The sequence below is a fragment of the Phaethon lepturus genome, unplaced genomic scaffold (assembly GCF_000687285.1).
Source record: "Phaethon lepturus isolate BGI_N335 unplaced genomic scaffold, ASM68728v1 scaffold3987, whole genome shotgun sequence".
In the NCBI taxonomy this organism is placed as follows: domain Eukaryota; kingdom Metazoa; phylum Chordata; class Aves; order Phaethontiformes; family Phaethontidae; genus Phaethon; species Phaethon lepturus.
Genome location: NW_010550986.1, coordinates 1 through 18899, shown reverse-complemented (window position 1 = coordinate 18899; position 18899 = coordinate 1). Strand labels below are relative to the sequence as shown.

The following is an 18899-nucleotide window of genomic DNA, read 5'->3' as shown; positions in this document are numbered from 1 at the left end:
CCTTCTTCCATTCTTCTTCTTTTTCTCCCTCTTTTTCATTAACTACCCTTATTCTCCTGTATCTCCTATATATTTTAACAGAATATGTTAAAATATCTAAATTACAACACATAAGCTGTATAGAGTGAATCAGAAATAAAGAATCTCTAAGGTTTTAATGTTTTGAAAATACAATGTTGAAAAGAATTAACATTATGATGAATTTTTGTTTTAAATTAACTTAAAAGATGGCAAAACATCCATTTTAACAGGAAGTATTAGGAAGGAAGACATGGAACACAATATGATAATCATAGCAATGAAGGTGAAACAAGTACATTCAAAGCCTGTTCTAATTACAGGTTTTCCTCTGATTTCTGTACGAAGTTCTTCTTAGATGAAATTCTTCTTAGAAATCACAACTTAACTGTAGATCCTGAAACCTGCAGTTCTAGTCAGGGCAGTGTTCATTGATACTGAAGTGTTCTAATAGTGGACTTTAGATCAAAAATGGTTTCAGAGCACTCTGTTGTTACTAACTCACCCGGCCTTTGCTTGGAAATCATTCTGGAGAGATATCTTTTTTCTCAGGAAAGTTTACATTCATGCTAATATCTTTGCTTTGTCAAATGATGTCTGTCCATCTGCAACTGGCATAAAGTCATTACTACTAACCACTGTAATCTTTTGATCAAATTTGTACTATTGGCTGATGCTGTATTGCACAGATACATTGTTTATGTTTGTGAATCTTGTGTGGGACTCATCATTGCGTTTCTGAACTCCCTTTGCCCAGACCCTTTTTGATGTTTTTTTTTTATTTTCTGTTTTTCCTCTCTCCTTTTTTTTTCCCTCTTGAGAGCAGAGAAGTTATATTTTACAATATACCATTTGTGAATTAAAAAAGCACAGCAAAACAGTTCAGAGTCTCATGAGCAAGTTAAGCAAGGCATTAGTGAGAATGATGTACTGAGTAGATTGCAAAGTGATAGGTTATAACACTGGCCCTTTTAGCTTTATTGTCTGCTATACAATAATGTCATCAGCCTTCTAATAGGGAAGTGCATTGGTATGTGCCATGATATCCTAAATCCTTGCAAGGAGAGCAAGACATAATCTGACTGGTGTTAAAAAGCAATATTCCATTAAAGTAGATGTAATGATACCAATTTATACCAAATGTCAATCTTGCCATTGTACAGTTTGTTGCTCTAGAGCTGGAAGTGATATTTCTGATTGAAGGCAATCATTTTTGTTTGTCTTTCTTTTAGAATGCAAGAAAACATGGGTAAATGACATATATTGAGGTCATCAGTTTTGAGGGCACCTTAAACCCAAATTCATAAACATGGTAATGACTAATTTCCTGTGTGGAATGAAGGTCATCCACAAAGTTTAAAAGCGTGATTTTTAAAATGACTATGTCTTTGGCAGTTTTGGTAATCATTACACTCTATAAAGAAGTGTTGTGGGTTAACCCCAGTGGGCAGCTCGGCCCCACAAAACCACTCATTCACTCCTCCCCAGTGGGGTGCAGGAAAGAACTGGATGGGCAAAAAACCCATGGGTTGAGACAAAGACAGTTTAACAGGGAAAGCAAAATCTGCATGCACAAGCAAATGAAAATAAGCAGTTCATTCTCTACTTACCATCATCAGGCAGGTGTTCAGCCATTTCTAGGAAAGCAGGGCTCCGTCAGGTGTAATGGTTACTTGGGAAGACAAACGCCATCACTCTAAACATCTCTTCCTTCTTATTCCCTGAGATTTTTTTTTTTTTTTCTCCCTTTGCCAACCTTTCTGATAGTGGGGCTCTGTTTGGAATAATTTACAGCAGTCTCAGAATTATTCTAAATTACTAATCCTTTGTTAAAACTTGCTGATGTAGGGGTTTATTATGCTTTGAGGGATGACAGAACTCAGAGTGCACTGACATTCTCCATGGCAAGCCACATATATTGGAATTGGTGTACATCACCTGGGGAGTTGCCTAAATGTAAGCAGGTATTTGGGACTGTATAGAGGCTATAGGCCATTTGACATGTATTTGTACAATGTGATAGTATAGTGATAGTATCTGGCCTATTCATATTATGAACAAACGAAATAGTTCTACATTTTACAAATAGACTAAATGTGGATAGAATATTCTGTTTTACCGCCATTAGGTGATTCTTTGAAGCTGTTTGGCTTATTTTCTCCATTTTCCCCATAGGTCCTCTTTAATACTCAAAATACAAGAAATATACTAGATAACCGTAGATGCCTATGGTGGCTCAACTAGTTGGCCTGGAATTTATTTATAGTATATGAAGGAATATGGTCATTTTTAGGATATGATTCAACTGACTTATTTTACGTTTATCCATTTTTTCAGGTATTTCACATTATCAGTCTAGCTCCTATCATCTATGGCAAGGAATAGAATTAATGGTTTGTAACAGTCTCCAACAAAAAAGAGAACAGCATTTTAGAGATGAAACAGAAACAGCTTTTGAAGTTATACCATGGTATCATCAGTCCTCTATCCCACAGAATAAGCAGTATTGTACTTGCAAAATATCAGTCCTTATGTTACATTTTTGACAATGATGCTGCTGAAACACTGGCCCAGGTTGCCCCAAGAGATGGTAGATGCCCCATCCCTGGCAACATTCCAGGTCAGGTTGGACGGGGCTCTGAGCAACCTGATCTAGTTGAAGATGTCTCTGCTCATGGCAGGGGAGCGGGACTAAATGCCCTTTAAAGGTCCCTTCCAACCCAAACTATTCTATGATTCTATGATTCTGTGTCGCAGAGTTGGACTGTGAGAATGATAAAGTTGCTGGTGTTTCTGGGGCTTACTGACAGTGCACAAATGAGTATAAAGAGAAAATAAAGTTTCTTTTTTGACTGGATTTTTCAGCGGTAGATCAGACACCTAGCTTTATTCTTTATTTTATTTTATTTATAGAAGGTAAAAATAAATATCAGCATTGTTTGCTGGGCATCTTCTGAATTTTATAATGCAATCCTCATTTGCTAAAGTGATTATAAATGTGTGTAAACTCTTGTGTCATTCCACTGAAGTAAGTTGAATTATTCATGTTTGTCATGTACTTAAGAGTTCTACAGGATCAACATGAAAAAGGGTCCCTTGAGCAGGGGGGTGTAATTAGGTAATAAAATAGACAGATACAGGTAATAAAGGGGCATGGTCAGTTTTAAGTCTGGCAATTGCTAACTTCCTAATTTTTGGTGTGCAGTCTGAATAATCTTTCAGCATTATTTATATTATATTTAGTACAGAATGTATGAAACTGTTAGTCGAACTTTTTACAGGGACCTTATTGTTTTGTGCAATAGAGAACATCCTGGCTTTTAAGCTGTTTCAAAGACAACTTCAAGGTATTGTTCTCCCTCCATTACTATGGGTATGCAAGGTATTTTTCTGCTTTTTTTTCTTCGACTTTTTTTTCCTAGCTAAATTCATTTTCTTAGGCAATGATAAATCCATTTGGCACAAACATAATTCTGGCTGAACTGTTTAAGCAGTTCCAATGATTTTCTTTATTTTAACTTAAGGAAGGATCCCACTGAGTGAGATTGCGTGCACCCTCAGCAAGTTTGCTGATGACACCGAGTTGTGTGGTGTGGTCAACATGTTGGAGAAAAGGGATGCCATCCAGAGGAACCTTGACAGGCTTGAGCAGTGGGCCCGTGCAAACCTCATGAAATTCAACAAAACCAAGTACAAGGTCCTGCACACAGGTCAGGGCAATCCCAAGCACAAATACAGGCAAGGTGGAGAATGGATTGAGAGCAGCCCTGAGGAGAAGGACTTGGGGGTGTTGATTGATGAGAAGCTCAACATGACCTGGCAATGTGCGCTTACAGCCCAGAAGGCCGACTGTATCCTGGGCTGCATCCAAAGCAGTGTGTCCAGCAGGTTGAGGGAGGTGATTCTGCCCCTCTGCTCTGCTCTAGTGAGACCCCACCTGGAGTCCTGCGTCCAGCTCTGGGGCCCTTGGCATAAGAAGGACATGGACCTGTTGGAACAAGTCCAGAGGAGGGCCACCAAAATGATCAGAGGGCTGGAACACTTATCCTACAAAGAAAGGCCCAGAGGGTTGGGAATTGTTCAGTCTGGACAAGAGAAAGCTTTGGGGAGGCCTTAGAGCAGCCTTCCAGTACCTGAAGGGGGCCTACAAGAAAGCTGGAGAGGGACTTTTTACAAGGACATGTAGTGACAGGGATAATGTCTTTAAACTGAAAGAAGGTAGATTTAGGTTAGATATAACGAAGAAATTATTTCACATAATTTTTCCTTAGACATAATGAAGAATTTTTTTTAATGGTGAGGCACTGGAACAGGTTGCCCAGGGAAGTTGTGGATGCCATATCCCTGGAGAAGTGTTCAAGGCCAGGTGGGATGGGGTTTTGAGCAACTTGGTCTCGTGGAAGTTGTCCCTGCCCATGGCAGGGGGGTTGGAACTAGATGGTCTTTAAGGTCCCTTACAACCCAAACCGCTCTATGACTCCATGATTTGATGAAATTTTAAAATGTTTATTTACAGACTTTCTTTTCCAGAGTCAAGCATCACTCTTGGTACCTCTGGACAGACATCCAGTTTCCACTAGCATTTGACATTTCTTATCCCTCAGGATTAACTAAACATTTATTAAATCACTAAAAAACCCTATTACTCTGTGATACCCTTACAATATCTATGCATATTTTGCATTTGTGAATTTAAAAGCTTGTGTTGTTTCTAAACATGGATAAATGTTCCCACAGAGTACTAAAATACCTACCACAGCATTGGATTCCATCTAAAAGCCTGGATTATAGAAATAGATACAATTATATTTGTGTACAAATAGGAATATTGAAAGTTCTTGACCCGTATCTCACAAGCTGACTAAGTTCTTTGTGCCTATAAGAAGCAACTGATCACATTAAATGATTTCAGAACTTTGGTGTTTCAACAGAAATAATTATTGAGCACTTCATAATTTGTTGACATCACATAATGACAAAGATAATGGACATAGATTTATATATGGTAGTAAGAAGTTCAGTGAAATGCCTGCCATAGAAATAAACCTGTTAAAAAAAATACTATCAACCACTAATATCTTCACTAATCCTTATACATTGCAACACTTTCAAGGGAATGCCTGTTAAACTAATAGACCTTTTAAATTAGTACAAGCAGTCTATCTTTAAAATAAACATTTTAAAGAAGTAAGTATGCAACACATAAGTTTATGCTAATGGCTCTCTGCAGGAACTTTGAATTATGTAATTAAGGTGCAAATTGTCACATGGATAGATTAATTTTACTGTACAGTTTTAAAATAATTCCTTTGTATTCATTGCTTAATTAAATATAACTGTGCTTTCAGTGCCTAGAAAAATATAATTAGTTGTTCTTGACTGCTTTTTTTTCTGCTCATAGGACTTGTGTATATGCAGTCCAGCTGCCCCACACTCAAAAGCTACTGTGACCCTCCTGCTGTTCTTTCTTTCTATGGTTCTGCAGCTGTTAAATTCTTTCCACTCAGCTCAGACATTCATGGCACCCTTTTTCTCCTTATCCACATCTTGATATTCTTTACAACCATTTAATCTTCAGCGTAAGAACGTGGAATGAGACTTCCTAAAGCTAGATTTCCTAGTCAGACTGAATAATAGCAGGCAGTTAATACTGGTGACATCTGAGAACAGACAGAAAATCCTATGCAAGCATGCATGTAAAATCCTTTTATGTATCTTAATCACTAGATCTTACTTTGATTTTTTTCTTAGACCAATATGGCATTAATTTAACATCTTCAGTTTTAGCAGAATTACTCCTGCTGTACTCCACACTAAATGGGAGCAGAATCTAGTCAAGTATTGATACAGTACGCCAAAGAGACAGCTTTAGCCTGTCTTGAAAAAAGTTGTTTGTGTACAGTTTGTCTAATCATTATACAATTCAGAGCCAGGAGAATCCTTGTTACCCAGATTGATACTACTCACAGGGTTCCGAAGACACAAGGGAAACTCCCACAGAAGAGAACAGAGGTAGAGATGATCTTCCAGAGAAGCTGTTTTGCCTGTATGGTTTAAGAAGGTCCTAAAAACCTTCCCCATAATCCCAATACACCTTATCTGAGGTACTAATGAGCACTGTGGGAAGAATGAGCCAATGAAGTAGCAACACTTCCAGGAGACCAAGTGGGAAAGTGTATAAGCCCACGTTGGTGTTTCAACTCAGTATCACACCACGTTTCTGGACACGTCTTGTGTATTTTTCAGAAAAAGTCGTAAGTCACTGCTTTACACAACCTGCTTGTGTTATTTCAGGTATCTCATTCCCAGATTCCAAACACTGGGGCAGGAGCTGGGATTAAGCATGTCCTTCTCTGAATGCTATTTCAAAGTCTTCTCATAATTTCACTGCCTTGTAATATAACGCCCACCACTGTGTCTGCAGATCTGTAGAAAAACAATCATGGCCTTGACCTGTGCCTCTTGAAAGTTGACTTTCTATCTTGACCTACTGAAAGTTGGCCTGTCAGTGAGGCCCAGCAGCAAATCTCCTGGAGGCCAAGCGCACAAAACTATGATAATCAGCCAAACTCTTGCCTTGTAGTGTGATCTTAAAGAAAAGGATGCATAAAACATCTTCTAACTCCCTATAGCTAAGTAGTGAGATGTGGCTGAGACTCACAGGGTAGGTTTTTCTTTCTGTGCTAGGAAAGGGCAAAAATTTACCCATCTGTTCAGTCACCTTTTGACTCCTACTCCCAGACATTCTTTTGTTCTGGTCTTTCTGGTGTTGAAAAAAAAAGAGGGTACCATTTGGTTTTCTGTGATTTCAGACCTTTTAATTTTGCAGGACAACTTTTAATTTTTATGCCCTATTTTCACATGGCTACGTCTGTGGAGAAGAGAAACTAGTTTCATTACACACCAGTACTATATCACCTCTGTGTTATACAGAATCAAATTAGCAGGTTGATAAAAAAAGTTAAATTTGTTCTGCAGTCCATATATTCTGCGTACACTGAAGCATTTTACTGCTCTGTGCGCCTGTTTGTGGAGTGCCCAAGCATGAAAAGGAAGTTAGCTATGGAGAAGGACTATCTCTCTAGAGGTAAATGTAAACATTTACAGAGTTAGAGGCAAGTGTTCATGTAATAGGGATGCTTCTCTGTTTGATACTAGTATATTTCTGAGTTAATGTGTCATTTTTACCAATTTCTTAAATAAATATATTTTTACACTGCTTTATCAAGATAGAATGGGAATGTCAGCTTTAAGTAAGATGATGCAAAAGTATTGTAATGCAAATCTTTAGCAGATGTTGTGAATTCATTTTTTATTTGCATAGCTGAATCCACTAATCCCAAGAGCTGAACTGTAATTTATATTCTCTTTATTATTCTGCTGCCACATTGTCTGAGATGAGGAAGCTCCTGCTTAATTACATGAAGTATATGAATAAATATTCTAGGATTAAGACACACATATCTTTGTTATTTCTTCTCTCCAGAAATTGAAATTCAGATGTCTAGAAAAGATTAAGTGTGGCAAAATCTAATACAAAACCATAAAATTTAGGAAAAAAAAAAAAGTCCTTCCAAGTCATTTGTCTATTACCCATCAAAAAGTAGTACCTTTATCTGAGAAATTTATTTTAATTTTTATTCAGTCTAAATTAAAATATCCCACATGACCACTTCTTATTCAAGAGTATTCTGATCCACTGGATGTCATAGCCCTGATCCTCCCTCAGAAGTCTGTACTGAGCTCCACATGGGGCCAGTGGCTGACCCACATGCAGATCACTCTAAAATTTTGGTCTGGGGATTTTCTGAGTCTTTTCCACTTTTATTTCTTACTGCTTAATTTTTCTCTTGTATGTCGGTTACATACCATTTACGTCACCCTAAGTATATTTTCCTTTTTCCATCAATATGTTAAACCTTGCTATGTATGTCCCTATACCCCTTTATATAGGAAATGAATCTTTCATTGTTGAAGTAGAAAATCGGAATATTTCATCAGTGGAAAGGTTTCTGGCTTCTAGTGGCATATATAAGAACATTGTGGTAAAACTGTGATACCTGGTCAGTTTGCCGTAAGGTCACTGAGACATTTGCTGACAGAAAGAAACCTGGAAAGCGATAATGCAAATCTCCTGGAGGCCAAGTGCACAAAACTATGATAATCAGCCAATGTCAGCAAATGTCTGTGTGCCAGATTAAGGCAGGGAGAATAAAACTGCCTGCAGTTTTTCCAAAATTACTCTTAATTTTACTTTCTCCCTTAATTCTTATTGGTTTGCAGATCTAGCCATTTAATCCTGTGTTGCTTGATATCGATTAGGATATTTAAAAAACTAACACTAATAGGGTAGGCAGGTACTCTAAAGTTTTGGTTCATTGCCATATCCACTTATTCGTTGTTTTAAATCTATCAGTCAGGTAAATTGCACCTTCATGCTCACCTCTACACCAATCTGAATTATTTCTGTAAGTCTGTATGAAGAAGCCTCAGTGCAAACTGTGTTTCATATAAAGGCGAACGTTATAGTCCTCTTATACCATATTTTTGTACTCCTATAAAAGAACCCCAAAATGCAGTCTGTCTGCTGTAATCTGTTATTTATAAAGAAAGCTTCTTCTTCTCTGCATCCAAAGATTTATAGTCTCCAAAATTTTGAATACTTGCTTTGGTTGTTAATATTTATGCTGTATAATGAGATATTTATGTCATACATATTGTACAGAGATTGTCAGAATCACTTTTCTTTTCTTGGAAACTATGATAATCTATTTCCCCTTTTCTAATTATCTGGAATTTCCCATGTTCCTCACATTTCAAAAATAATTAGTTTATTCCTTCAAGAAAAAAAAATATAACACAGGGAAGTGGAATGAGTATGTATCCTTTATATACACATAACATTAATCAAAATTCCATCCTATGCTTTGATGGTGACTGCTTTTATAAGGTTTCTATTGCTTGAAAATTTCCCAGACATCTTTTTTTTTTTTCCTTAAAAAAATAGGTTTCTCTCTTCAGTAGATAGATAGGTGCTCTAGATATTTCAGCTCCCACTTCATAGATTTTTCAAATACAAACCATGCCTAACCCACTCTCCCCATCCTTCCCAAATCCAAACAAACAAAACTAAAAATCCTGAGTTATAAGTACATAGTGACAAGTTTTGCAAACAAAGTCCGTCTCTTTCACATACTTCACAGACGTAATAATACATCAATCTGTTACTGGTTGTCAAAGGAAGAAAAGAGGAAGTTTAGAAAGGGAAAAAAGAGCATTTAACAAGACAGCACAACCTGGTTTTACTCCTTTGTGATGACAATTTTTACATTTCTTCTAGCAGAAACACAGTATGCAAGTTAATTTTGATTGCCTTCTTTTATACACTACCTTTGGAAGAGAACTTACTAAACCATGCCATTTTACCTTGGCAAACAGAATACATCGTAGTAAACAAAAGCAAGAGAAAATGAAACTGCAACATAATGATTAACACTGGCAGGACTGATTATTTTTCCTGCATAAGCTGTGTTTGGATACTTAAAACATAAAATTACATTACTTAGCACTCCTATAAAGCAGTTGAATGCCAGCCGTAAGTGATTTTTATTTTCTAAATAACAAGACAAAGCATGGAGAGAAGGAGTTGTTTTCAGGGAAGATTTAAGTTCTGGTGTTAGAAGCTGTCCTCTTACTGAGGATGTTGTATTGCAGTCAGTAGCTACCTCTGACTTTTTCATTTTTTCAGCTGTCTTTCTTAGCTAGGCAAGAGAGGGACCTGAGAAAAAGAATAGCAAAAACCAATCAACCAACCAGAAATGTAGGTCTGAGGCTTCAGTTCAAAGATATCTATGTGGTTTGTTTAAGCTGTTGATTTGGAGTTGCTTGTTTTTCTGCCCTTTGTACTTGCCGTGTTCTTTCCATTAGTATCTTCTATCATGTTGATGTGCTATTGAAATTGAGTGCATAGTGTTTATTCGAATGCTTAATGATTTGCTGTGCATACAGAACTGGGAGTAGAGCCCTACAGCCTATTTGTGCACATTCTGTGTAAATTAAATAGCGTGCTGAGCCTTAGAATATTACTGTGGGTTACTGTGCCATAACCTGAACTGGAGAATATTCTGTCTCAGGGAAAAACAGCTTGCTGGATCTTGTCCCCTGTGCACTTAGGGAAGTGAGGGAGAAAATGATCAGATAACATCCTTATCGAAGAAGACCTAAGAGAACTGAGTTTTCCATATTCACAAGCTACCTGAAGGTATTGGCAGCAGTATCTAGTCCAAACAAACAAAAAATTTCCCTGATAAAAAGCATCATTCAGAAGCAAAGGAAGAGGTCAGAGCACAGCTTCTGCAACAGCAGAGGATCCTGGCCAGTCTGTACATGCTCACAGTGCTAGCCTGTCTAGCCAAAAGATCTTTGTTTAGGTGTGTAAAAATGACAAGTTAGGACAAAGCCAGGGAAAACGGAGCTTCTCTCACAGTTTCCTGTGGAGGGGCACTGGGGAGAGCCCCCCCCAGTAGTGTTCCCTGTCTCAACTTGTAACTGGAAGCGGTCTTGCATTTATTTCCTCATCAACACTACATTAGTCTTGACATGGAGGTGGAGAGCTGTTGATTAAATTTAATCCTTTAAATGTCCCCGTTTTGCATTTTGTTATGGATCCCTTAGTGAATGAGTTACTCTGGCTAGGACATGAAATTATTTTTTTTTAATCTTCTTGACTTGTCTAGGAGAGAGATTCACTTTGTCTGACATTAGATGTCTATGCTGGAGTCAATGGCATAGACTATCTTTATACTCAATGGAAAGAAATAGGGGTCTTACTGTACACAATTCATCTGACCTATTTTAAGCATTGATATTACAGTAGGGTATATGACACCTGAATAATGTCTTCTACTGACTCTTAAGAAAGTCTAGACAACTAACTCCTCAATCCAAGTTCAGCTGAAGTGTATTTTACCTGATTAAAGACTTTTTTAGCAAGGTAGCACTGAGTATGCTCACTGGATTCCTCAGGATCTCCCCTAAAGCCTTATAAATACACTCTGCATTATTTACTTGGAGCAAAATGTATGACCTGTCAGTGAGAAGAAGCCTGATATTTTGATTGGGTTTGCTCATTGACTTCAGAGTGAACTAAGGCTGCAGAAGGGGAAGAATTCTCTGGTAAGGGAAAGTTTAACAAACTCTCCAGATTACATTTCCCCAGCAGCAAGCCCTGTTGTTTGCAAGTAATTCAAGTTTATCTATACAAGCCTACACCATAAATTCAGTATTTTTTATTACTATTTTCTGTGATACAGTAAATTTGAAAAATAACAAGATCTTTTGCTATTTTTGAGACCATGAAAGGACTAAATTTAAGAGAACTTTAAATGATTGTGTCTATGTGGTAACACAAGCTCAGCTCACAGTAAAAAATATCACTTTAGTATACACTAAAGATATGTCATTTTGCATTTTGATAATAATGTCTCACTTATAAGTTTTTCTTTCTTTCTTTATAACTTAGTTTATTGTCAATTTTGTTTTCCTTTCTTTTTAACATAATTTTTTACTGAGGGTAATACCAAGTTTAAAATAATAAAAAAAAAAATCTAGCCAAAGTTATAGTGTTTGGTTATCTCCCCAAAAGGAAAAAAAAAAATAATGAAAGAAGTTTAAATATTTTACATCATTTAAAATTAATTACAAAAAAACAAATAAACTTATGATTAGACCACCACTTTTGTCCAGAATAAATCTGGGCTGCCACCGACAAGGGGTGGTCTGCTCATTCCCACTTACCCATTCCTATTACTTCCCTGGTGTTAACATTGGTATTTGCACAACTGGGCTGAGAATCAAATCAGGGAATCATTCTGGCTGAAAAATAGCTACAAATCTTGAGTTGTTTTTGTTTAAGCAGCTTTATACAAGATAAAAATGATTGATCTGAGATAGCAGATGATGACACCAGGCTTAAAGGTGCTTTTTCATCCCAGGTGCTTAGATAGCCAGTATATTTGAACAAGATAGATAGGAGAAATAAGGAAGTTCTGTTAGTACCTCTGTTAGTTACTCTGCAGTCGGACAAGTAGACCTAAAGGTGAGATTCCTCTCAGCCACTCAGAATGCAAGCATCCATCCTGGACTTCTCTTGAGTCCATCTATGGTCAGTAGAGAAAGGCACCTCCAGAGGGCAATCTCCTCTCATTTTAACAAAAATATCTAGGATGCATAGAACAGGTCACCCTATGAAAAAACCTATCTGTACAGACTGTCTCGAGAACAAGATGACTACCTTAGGTTAGGAGTGTAGCTTTTCAGTGTCTAACATAGGGAAAGGTAGATCATCTTCCAAACGACTTGCTATGTTCACAAGTTTGTGGCAGAACTACATTTCCATAGCTCTTTCTCTGCTATGACAAATGTTAGCCCATCCTCTTTTTCTAAGATAGAGCTTGCTTTAATGGGTAGAAGGGAACTGTGAACTCTGATTACACTTCCAGGATAATGTGGTGGAATCTCAGGGACTTTTAAAGCTGGGGGAAAACAGTGGATCATTTTTGTCTGGCCTCTTGTATAATACAGATTGTAAAGAATGTGTGGTTATCCTTGTTTTGAGTCCTGTGGTTGCATGGATCTAAAATAAATCTGATCCAAACTTAGAGTTTCAACATTTTACATTTTAATTTGGCTCTGTTTCAGGGAATGAAATAAATTTCTTTGGGTTTCTGCTGTGAGTGAGTTTCAGGCTGACTGCTTTCACAGTTATTTCTTCATGCACTGTGAGTCAATGCTGAATCATCTTTGTTTCAGTCAGCAGTTGCTAAGCTTTCCAGCAGTTGTCTCTCTAACACCTCTGATTCTCCATGATTTCTAAGAAAATCCAGTTGATAAAATATGGAAACAAGGTGGCCCCAGCCTTAATAGCAGTCCATAAAACAAATGTCTTTGTGACCATACAGCTAGTTAAGCTATTGGGAAAGTAGGATCCAGAGTTTTCTACTGTTAATCTGGAATGTTAGGCTAACTAAAAGGATGCCTGGTGAAGTTCTGGTCCCTTCCAATCAGCATTCCTCCAAACAATTCCTGGGCACAATTTGGGAATCAAGACAGGCTAGTGACCAGTCCCAAAAAGCAGCTTAGATGTGGCTACACTCTGCTGGAAGGTGACAGGGTTTAATACAACATAGCAGAATATAGGATAGGACGAGGGGCAATGGGCATAAACTGCAGCACAGGAAGTTCCACCTCAACATGAGGAAAAAAATTCTTTACTGTGAGGATGATGGAGCACTGGAACAGGCTGTCCAGAGAGGTTGTGGAGTCTCCTTCTCTGGAGACCTTCAAAACCCGACTGGGCACGTTCCTGTGCAACCTGCCCTAGGTGATCCTGCCTTGGCAGGGCGGCTGAACCAGATGGTCTTCAGACGTCCCTTCCATCCTCTACCATTGTGTGATTCTGTGATTCTGTGATTCTGATTCTGTGAATTTTTAATAAATAGACAGGCTGTTTTTTTGCCAGATGGTTTCTATGCCAGCGAAATAATCTCTTTCACATTTCATTTACTAGTGTAGACTCAGCCTTGGAGTCCTCAGCAGGACTGTTACCAGACCAGAGAACATTTCCAGACCGCAGGAGCTGAGGTACCCAGGGGTCTGTGCAGCTCCAGGAAACTAGAAGTCAAGGTGAAATTTGGCCTTAGACCAGTTTGCCTGCAGATGTTTCTCCAGAGCTGCTGGACGATTGATGTCCCTGCAGTCATTCCAGCCCTGCAGATTTGCCTGCCATGGTCTGTGGGAGTTGTCCCAGGACAGCACAGTTTTGGGTTACACCAGAACTATAGGTGAATTCAGCTGTTAAGGAACCAAATAAATAAAGTGTCAGGAAATGTAGTTAGTATGTGAACTTCAAAACTTGCCCCAGTTTCATTGGGAGTTTAATCAAAAGTGACACATTTGCAAAACATTTCCTTTTCAAAAACCGGCTTTTTATAATAAAAAAGCATTCCAGCTCATTACATACAATCAGATCTAGGCTGAGGAATACGTTCAAGAAAGTATAGCAATAATATGAAGCATCAAGATGTATAAAATTTATCAGTTTAGTAATATGTTGTAATAAGTCCACAGTTAAAATTTGAATTTTATACTTTATTTAACTTTGTATGACTTAAGTTTCCTACATTAGTTCTTTTATCTAGTACATCAAAGAGCCCTTTAATATCTAGTATTTTCTGTCTTTGAAGGTACTCAATGCTGTAATCAAGTCTCCTCTTGATCTTCTTTCCAATAGTTTAAACTGATCAAGTTCCTTACAGTCTCTTTGCTATAAGACTTTTTGTTCAAAATGAAGAAAAAGTTATTTCAGACTGATAGAAAACATTTTTATCGATGTCACTTTCTTATGAATTACTCCTTAATAAGCATATGTCATGAGACATACTGAAAAAATATTTTCCTCCTTTCAGTGACCCAATTCAGTACCAATGGAATCAATTGGTGAGGCTTTGCATTCTTTCTGCATTGATTTTCAGCGAGACATCCAAAGAACTGACAGGAAGCAAATCTGGGTTTTAGGCATCACTTGTCCCATACTGTTATTAAGCAAGGTCATGTCTAATAATATAGAAGGCTTAAAGTGATTTGCTTTCTTGTTTTCTTTACCCTTAGCAGAATTCTAAGCTTCCAGTTTGAATCAAAGGTTTGAGAGTCAAAGGAAAACTGACAGTTTCTGAAAAGATCAACCAGGTCAACATTAGAGTAATTCTACTTCTGATTTTTCTAGGTATAAAGATTTGGCTGATACAGCAGCAGGAGAGAAGAAGAAGTTCTCTGCCAAGGAGAGATGTCGTCTTGTTCTTCAGCAGTGTAAATTACAAGGCTGGCAGGTTTGTGATCTACAAAGCAATTAAAATATCATTCTTTAAACAAGCTAGCTGAGTCATTTCCATTGTGGCAAGCCACCAGATCCTTTGCAGCAGTGTATTCTTTTGACATTTAATATATGCTTTGGGATAGAATCAAACTGATTCGCTGAGTTTTCTGGCAGATGAGTAGCTGTGATCATTGTGTCAAAAAATCAGTATATTCTTATAGGAAGGAAAAGTTTTCAATTAAGCATGTACACTGTGTAAATTTGCATCCAGCTTTTTAAAGGTACCTGGTGCACACATGTTAGTGGTTGAATGGTTTTCTGAATTACAGAAAAACACTGCATATTTTCTTTCTGTAAAATTCTATACTAAATGCTACACTGTCATAATAGGGGAGACCCAAAAAAACTACTTAGGATTTCCCATCTAGTCAATGACTTTGCAGGCACCAGCATGCTGATCCAGAGGTAGACCAAAGTACTTAGGTTTGCTGTACATCAAGTAAAGTAAAAAAAAAAAACAAAACAAAACAGCCAAACACTGAACAGGAAGCTCTCAACTTCCTATCCCATCTCTTTATCATATTTATATCCTAGTTAATCCTCACCAGCGTGAGGATTGCAAGGTGGATGTCTCCATTTGTCCAGAATACTCAGTCATCTCCTTGGGTAGCTTTGTAACTGAGGAGGACTGATTTTATTAACATATGCAATTTCTAAAGAAAATGGTGTTTCCTTGCACACTATATAAACTATTGTACAGAAAGGAAGCTTTCTGTGACTTAATGTGTAGAGCATTCTCCCAGGTAGTGTGAGCTTCAGATTCAGGTCTTTTTCCATCCTAGGAGGACTGAAATCTATTCCACAAGAGAGCAATCCAGATGAGTTTCAGGGACAGGTATGAAGTTTAGGAACTGGACAGTAGTTAGGGCTCTCCTCCAGGCTTCTTTGGGAATATTAGTTTAATGGATGGAGTTAACATAGGTCTCCTAATTCACGTATGACCTCTAAGCATTAAGTTACCCAGAAAAAGTTTCTACAAATGGTTATGAGGAACAAGGACTATGATGGACTTTGTGCTATGGGTGTTTCTCAGTGACCCAGATTCCTTAGTTAAAACAAGAAAAAAGTTACCCCACCACCACCACTAGGTTGGGAGCACATATGCATGATCACCTGCACTCAGAGTCATAACAAGATTTTGCTTTGGTCAAAATACTGTTTAAGTCCCCTTTTAGTCACTAAAGTAAGTAGTGGGCACATATAGACCCACTCCTTTAATACCACAGAGCAAAAGGATGGAACCTGAAAAAGATGACAATATTAAAATAGACTTGCTTTCCCTGCTCAGGTTTCTTGTCAGCTCTGGCATATATTTGGCATCCTTGCCACAAGATTCCCAATAAAAAAACAATCATTAATATCTAGAAGCTGTACCTTCACTTACAAGTGCCTGGAGCTGAGTGTATCACTAACTTTCAGAACTTGTGTGGGGTTACAAGCTTAACATTGGGCAAAAGCTGTGTAACAGTAATTGCATATTGTGCTCCAGTCACGAAACAGAGAGCAGGATGTCTATGGAATTTATTTCCCCAGGAGCCAGTAAAAGCGTTACAGCACAAAAAAAAGCAATTGGCTGTCAGTGAAAGCCTACAGCTCAAGACTAGTGATTCTGTATTGACTGGCGTTTGAAAACAAGCCTGAAACCTTGAAAGACAAAGATATAAAAAGGAAATTACAAAACAGAATCTCTCCATCATGCAGAGGACTGAAGCTTGTGATGTCAAACAGATTTTAGAGGTTCTGACTCCAGAATCTCATTACCACCAGGAGAAGTCAGGTGTTCAAAACTAAAGCAGCGCATAATGCATTGTCCTTCAAACCAGAAAGGAACAAAGCTCTTAAAGAGATGCTGGTAAGTTAAATGGAATAGGAGGGTTTGGGGGTGAGGGTTATACCATTGTCACTCAGCACTTCATGACTAAGAAGCACATGGCAACAGACTAAGCTGAAAGGAACAAGGTCTGAAAAATGAGTGACCTTCTCCTCACACCTTTTTCAAGCCACAGAGAGCTAGGAGAAACAGATGGAAAGATGATAATCATGGAAGAAAAATCTAGGAGAAAACTCACTCTAAGTCCTGACAATTTCTTACAGACAAATGCCCAGTGAATACAAGCTTGACACCAACACGTTTTGCACAGGTCATACAAAACCATATACCCAACTATAAGCAGTAGTGACTAATGTCTGTGTCACATAATCTCTCTCTCTCAATTATCTTTTTGATTCATTTGACTAATCATGGAAGTTGAAGTTTAAGTAACAATCTAAATGCGGAAGCTTATACAATCTGCAGTTGTCATGGGTGCCCTCCTCTATGCTTTTACAGCAGAGAGCTCTGAAAAAAGAAGAAACGAATTTAAAAGGGAGAAGGAACCAGAAGAAAGGGAAGGAAAAAGGAATTAGGAACCCGGATTGATGTCAGCTAGCAAAGCCAGAGGAGTCATGTGTAGTGCATCACTAAAAATCATCCAGGAAGTAGGGGGTTACACATATTATAACCAGTTTATTCAGCCACTGTTGCTAGCAGTAACTACTTCATATGAGTCATTGCTGAAACTGAAAATCTATTTCATGCAGGGATTCATGAATAAATCAAAAAATGTCTTCCCCAACACTGCTACCTGCACTTCCCTGAAGAGCTGTTGTAGATTTGGGTAGATAAATTGACCAAAAAAATCGATAGCTGAAGTATCATCCTTTAGATGACTAAATTTAGGAGAAAGAAACACACATCTGAAATCAACCTCTTGCTTGTATGTCATCATCAGGGGATGAGGTTGCCAATGGACTCCCCAGCAGAGGAGGAAAAAGAAAGATCTGGACCTCATAGCTGAGTGAACCTGGATGATACTTTCTTTAACTTCCTTCTGATAATGTACCTCACCATCCCATATTTTGAAAGGTGATATTAACTTGGGGGAAGAGAAAGTAAATCTGTGTTTTAAAGCGAGAGCCCAAAAATGAGTAAAGAAAACGGTTTCTTTGTATTTATTTCCTGCTTGTCAATTTATCTTTTCTTTCTCAGGTAAGTTGTGTTTGGAGAATGTTTTATTAATCAACAAAACAACAAACCCCAGAGCCTACTCACAGAATAAGTTCTTTCTCCTCGCGTAAACACTGCAGTCTGTTTAAAAATGGAGGACAACTGCAGAAGATCCAATATCAGAATCCAATTCTTGTTTATTTTCTACTCTTTAGTAAAGCATAAGAGCAAACACTATCAGCTAGCCAACGACTGGTGCTTGATTCATCAGCTTCTGTGTTAGAACAAAGTATTTATTAGGGAAGTGTTGATAGGTTTATGAAATGTTGCTGTTACTAGGGTAAGCTGAGCTGGAGATAACTAAACTAGGATAATAAAATAGCTGTTTCATTGAAGTTGGCATGCCATGGAGTTTCAGTCATGCACTTAGCTTAACTACTGGAATTATAAAAGTGCAGAGCCACTAATGAAAGGCATTTTTTGCATCCTGACTCTGTGCACAGCCTACATAAGGTGTTCTTTCAGCTTAAATATATACTTGATCATGGCAAGCTTAGGTACTTGCTGTGACTTTTAAGCACACCTGATGTAGGAGAAAATCAGATTTCTAAATCAAAACAAACCATTCCGACTCTAGAGAGAGTGAAAATAATAGATTTCTTTAACCCTTGGACAAGCCGATGAGAATTTTGCTATCAATGTTAGAGGGAGCAAGATGATATGTAGTAACTTAAAATTAAATTGAGTGGAAGTACTGGATGCTCCATATAATCAGAAGAATCTCCTTCCCTCCAGGACATCTGAAGGCCTTTACATTAGGAAATCCACATTTTCAGTGCTGTGTTCATTTATTGTCATGCAGACATGTATTAGCTAAGCAAAGCCTATAATCCCAAACGTACTGGGTTTGCATGGCAAGGTCTTGGTAGTGATGGGGGTTACAGGGGCGGCTTCTGTGAGAAG

General features: G+C 37.9%; 1 protein-coding gene across 1 annotated transcript in view; it reads left to right on the top strand.

The window, feature by feature from the left end:
• The window catches only part of LOC104623571 (unconventional myosin-XVI-like), a gene marked incomplete at both ends in the record, with an annotated part of 123630 nt that extends 108727 nt beyond the window's left edge, over positions 1 to 14903 (top strand). The window contains one exon of the mRNA XM_010290702.1: positions 14801 to 14903. Coding sequence (XP_010289004.1) covers positions 14801 to 14903 — 103 coding nt within the window. The remainder of the gene's footprint in view (positions 1 to 14800) is intronic.
• Positions 14904 to 18899: the final 3996 nt, after the last annotated feature.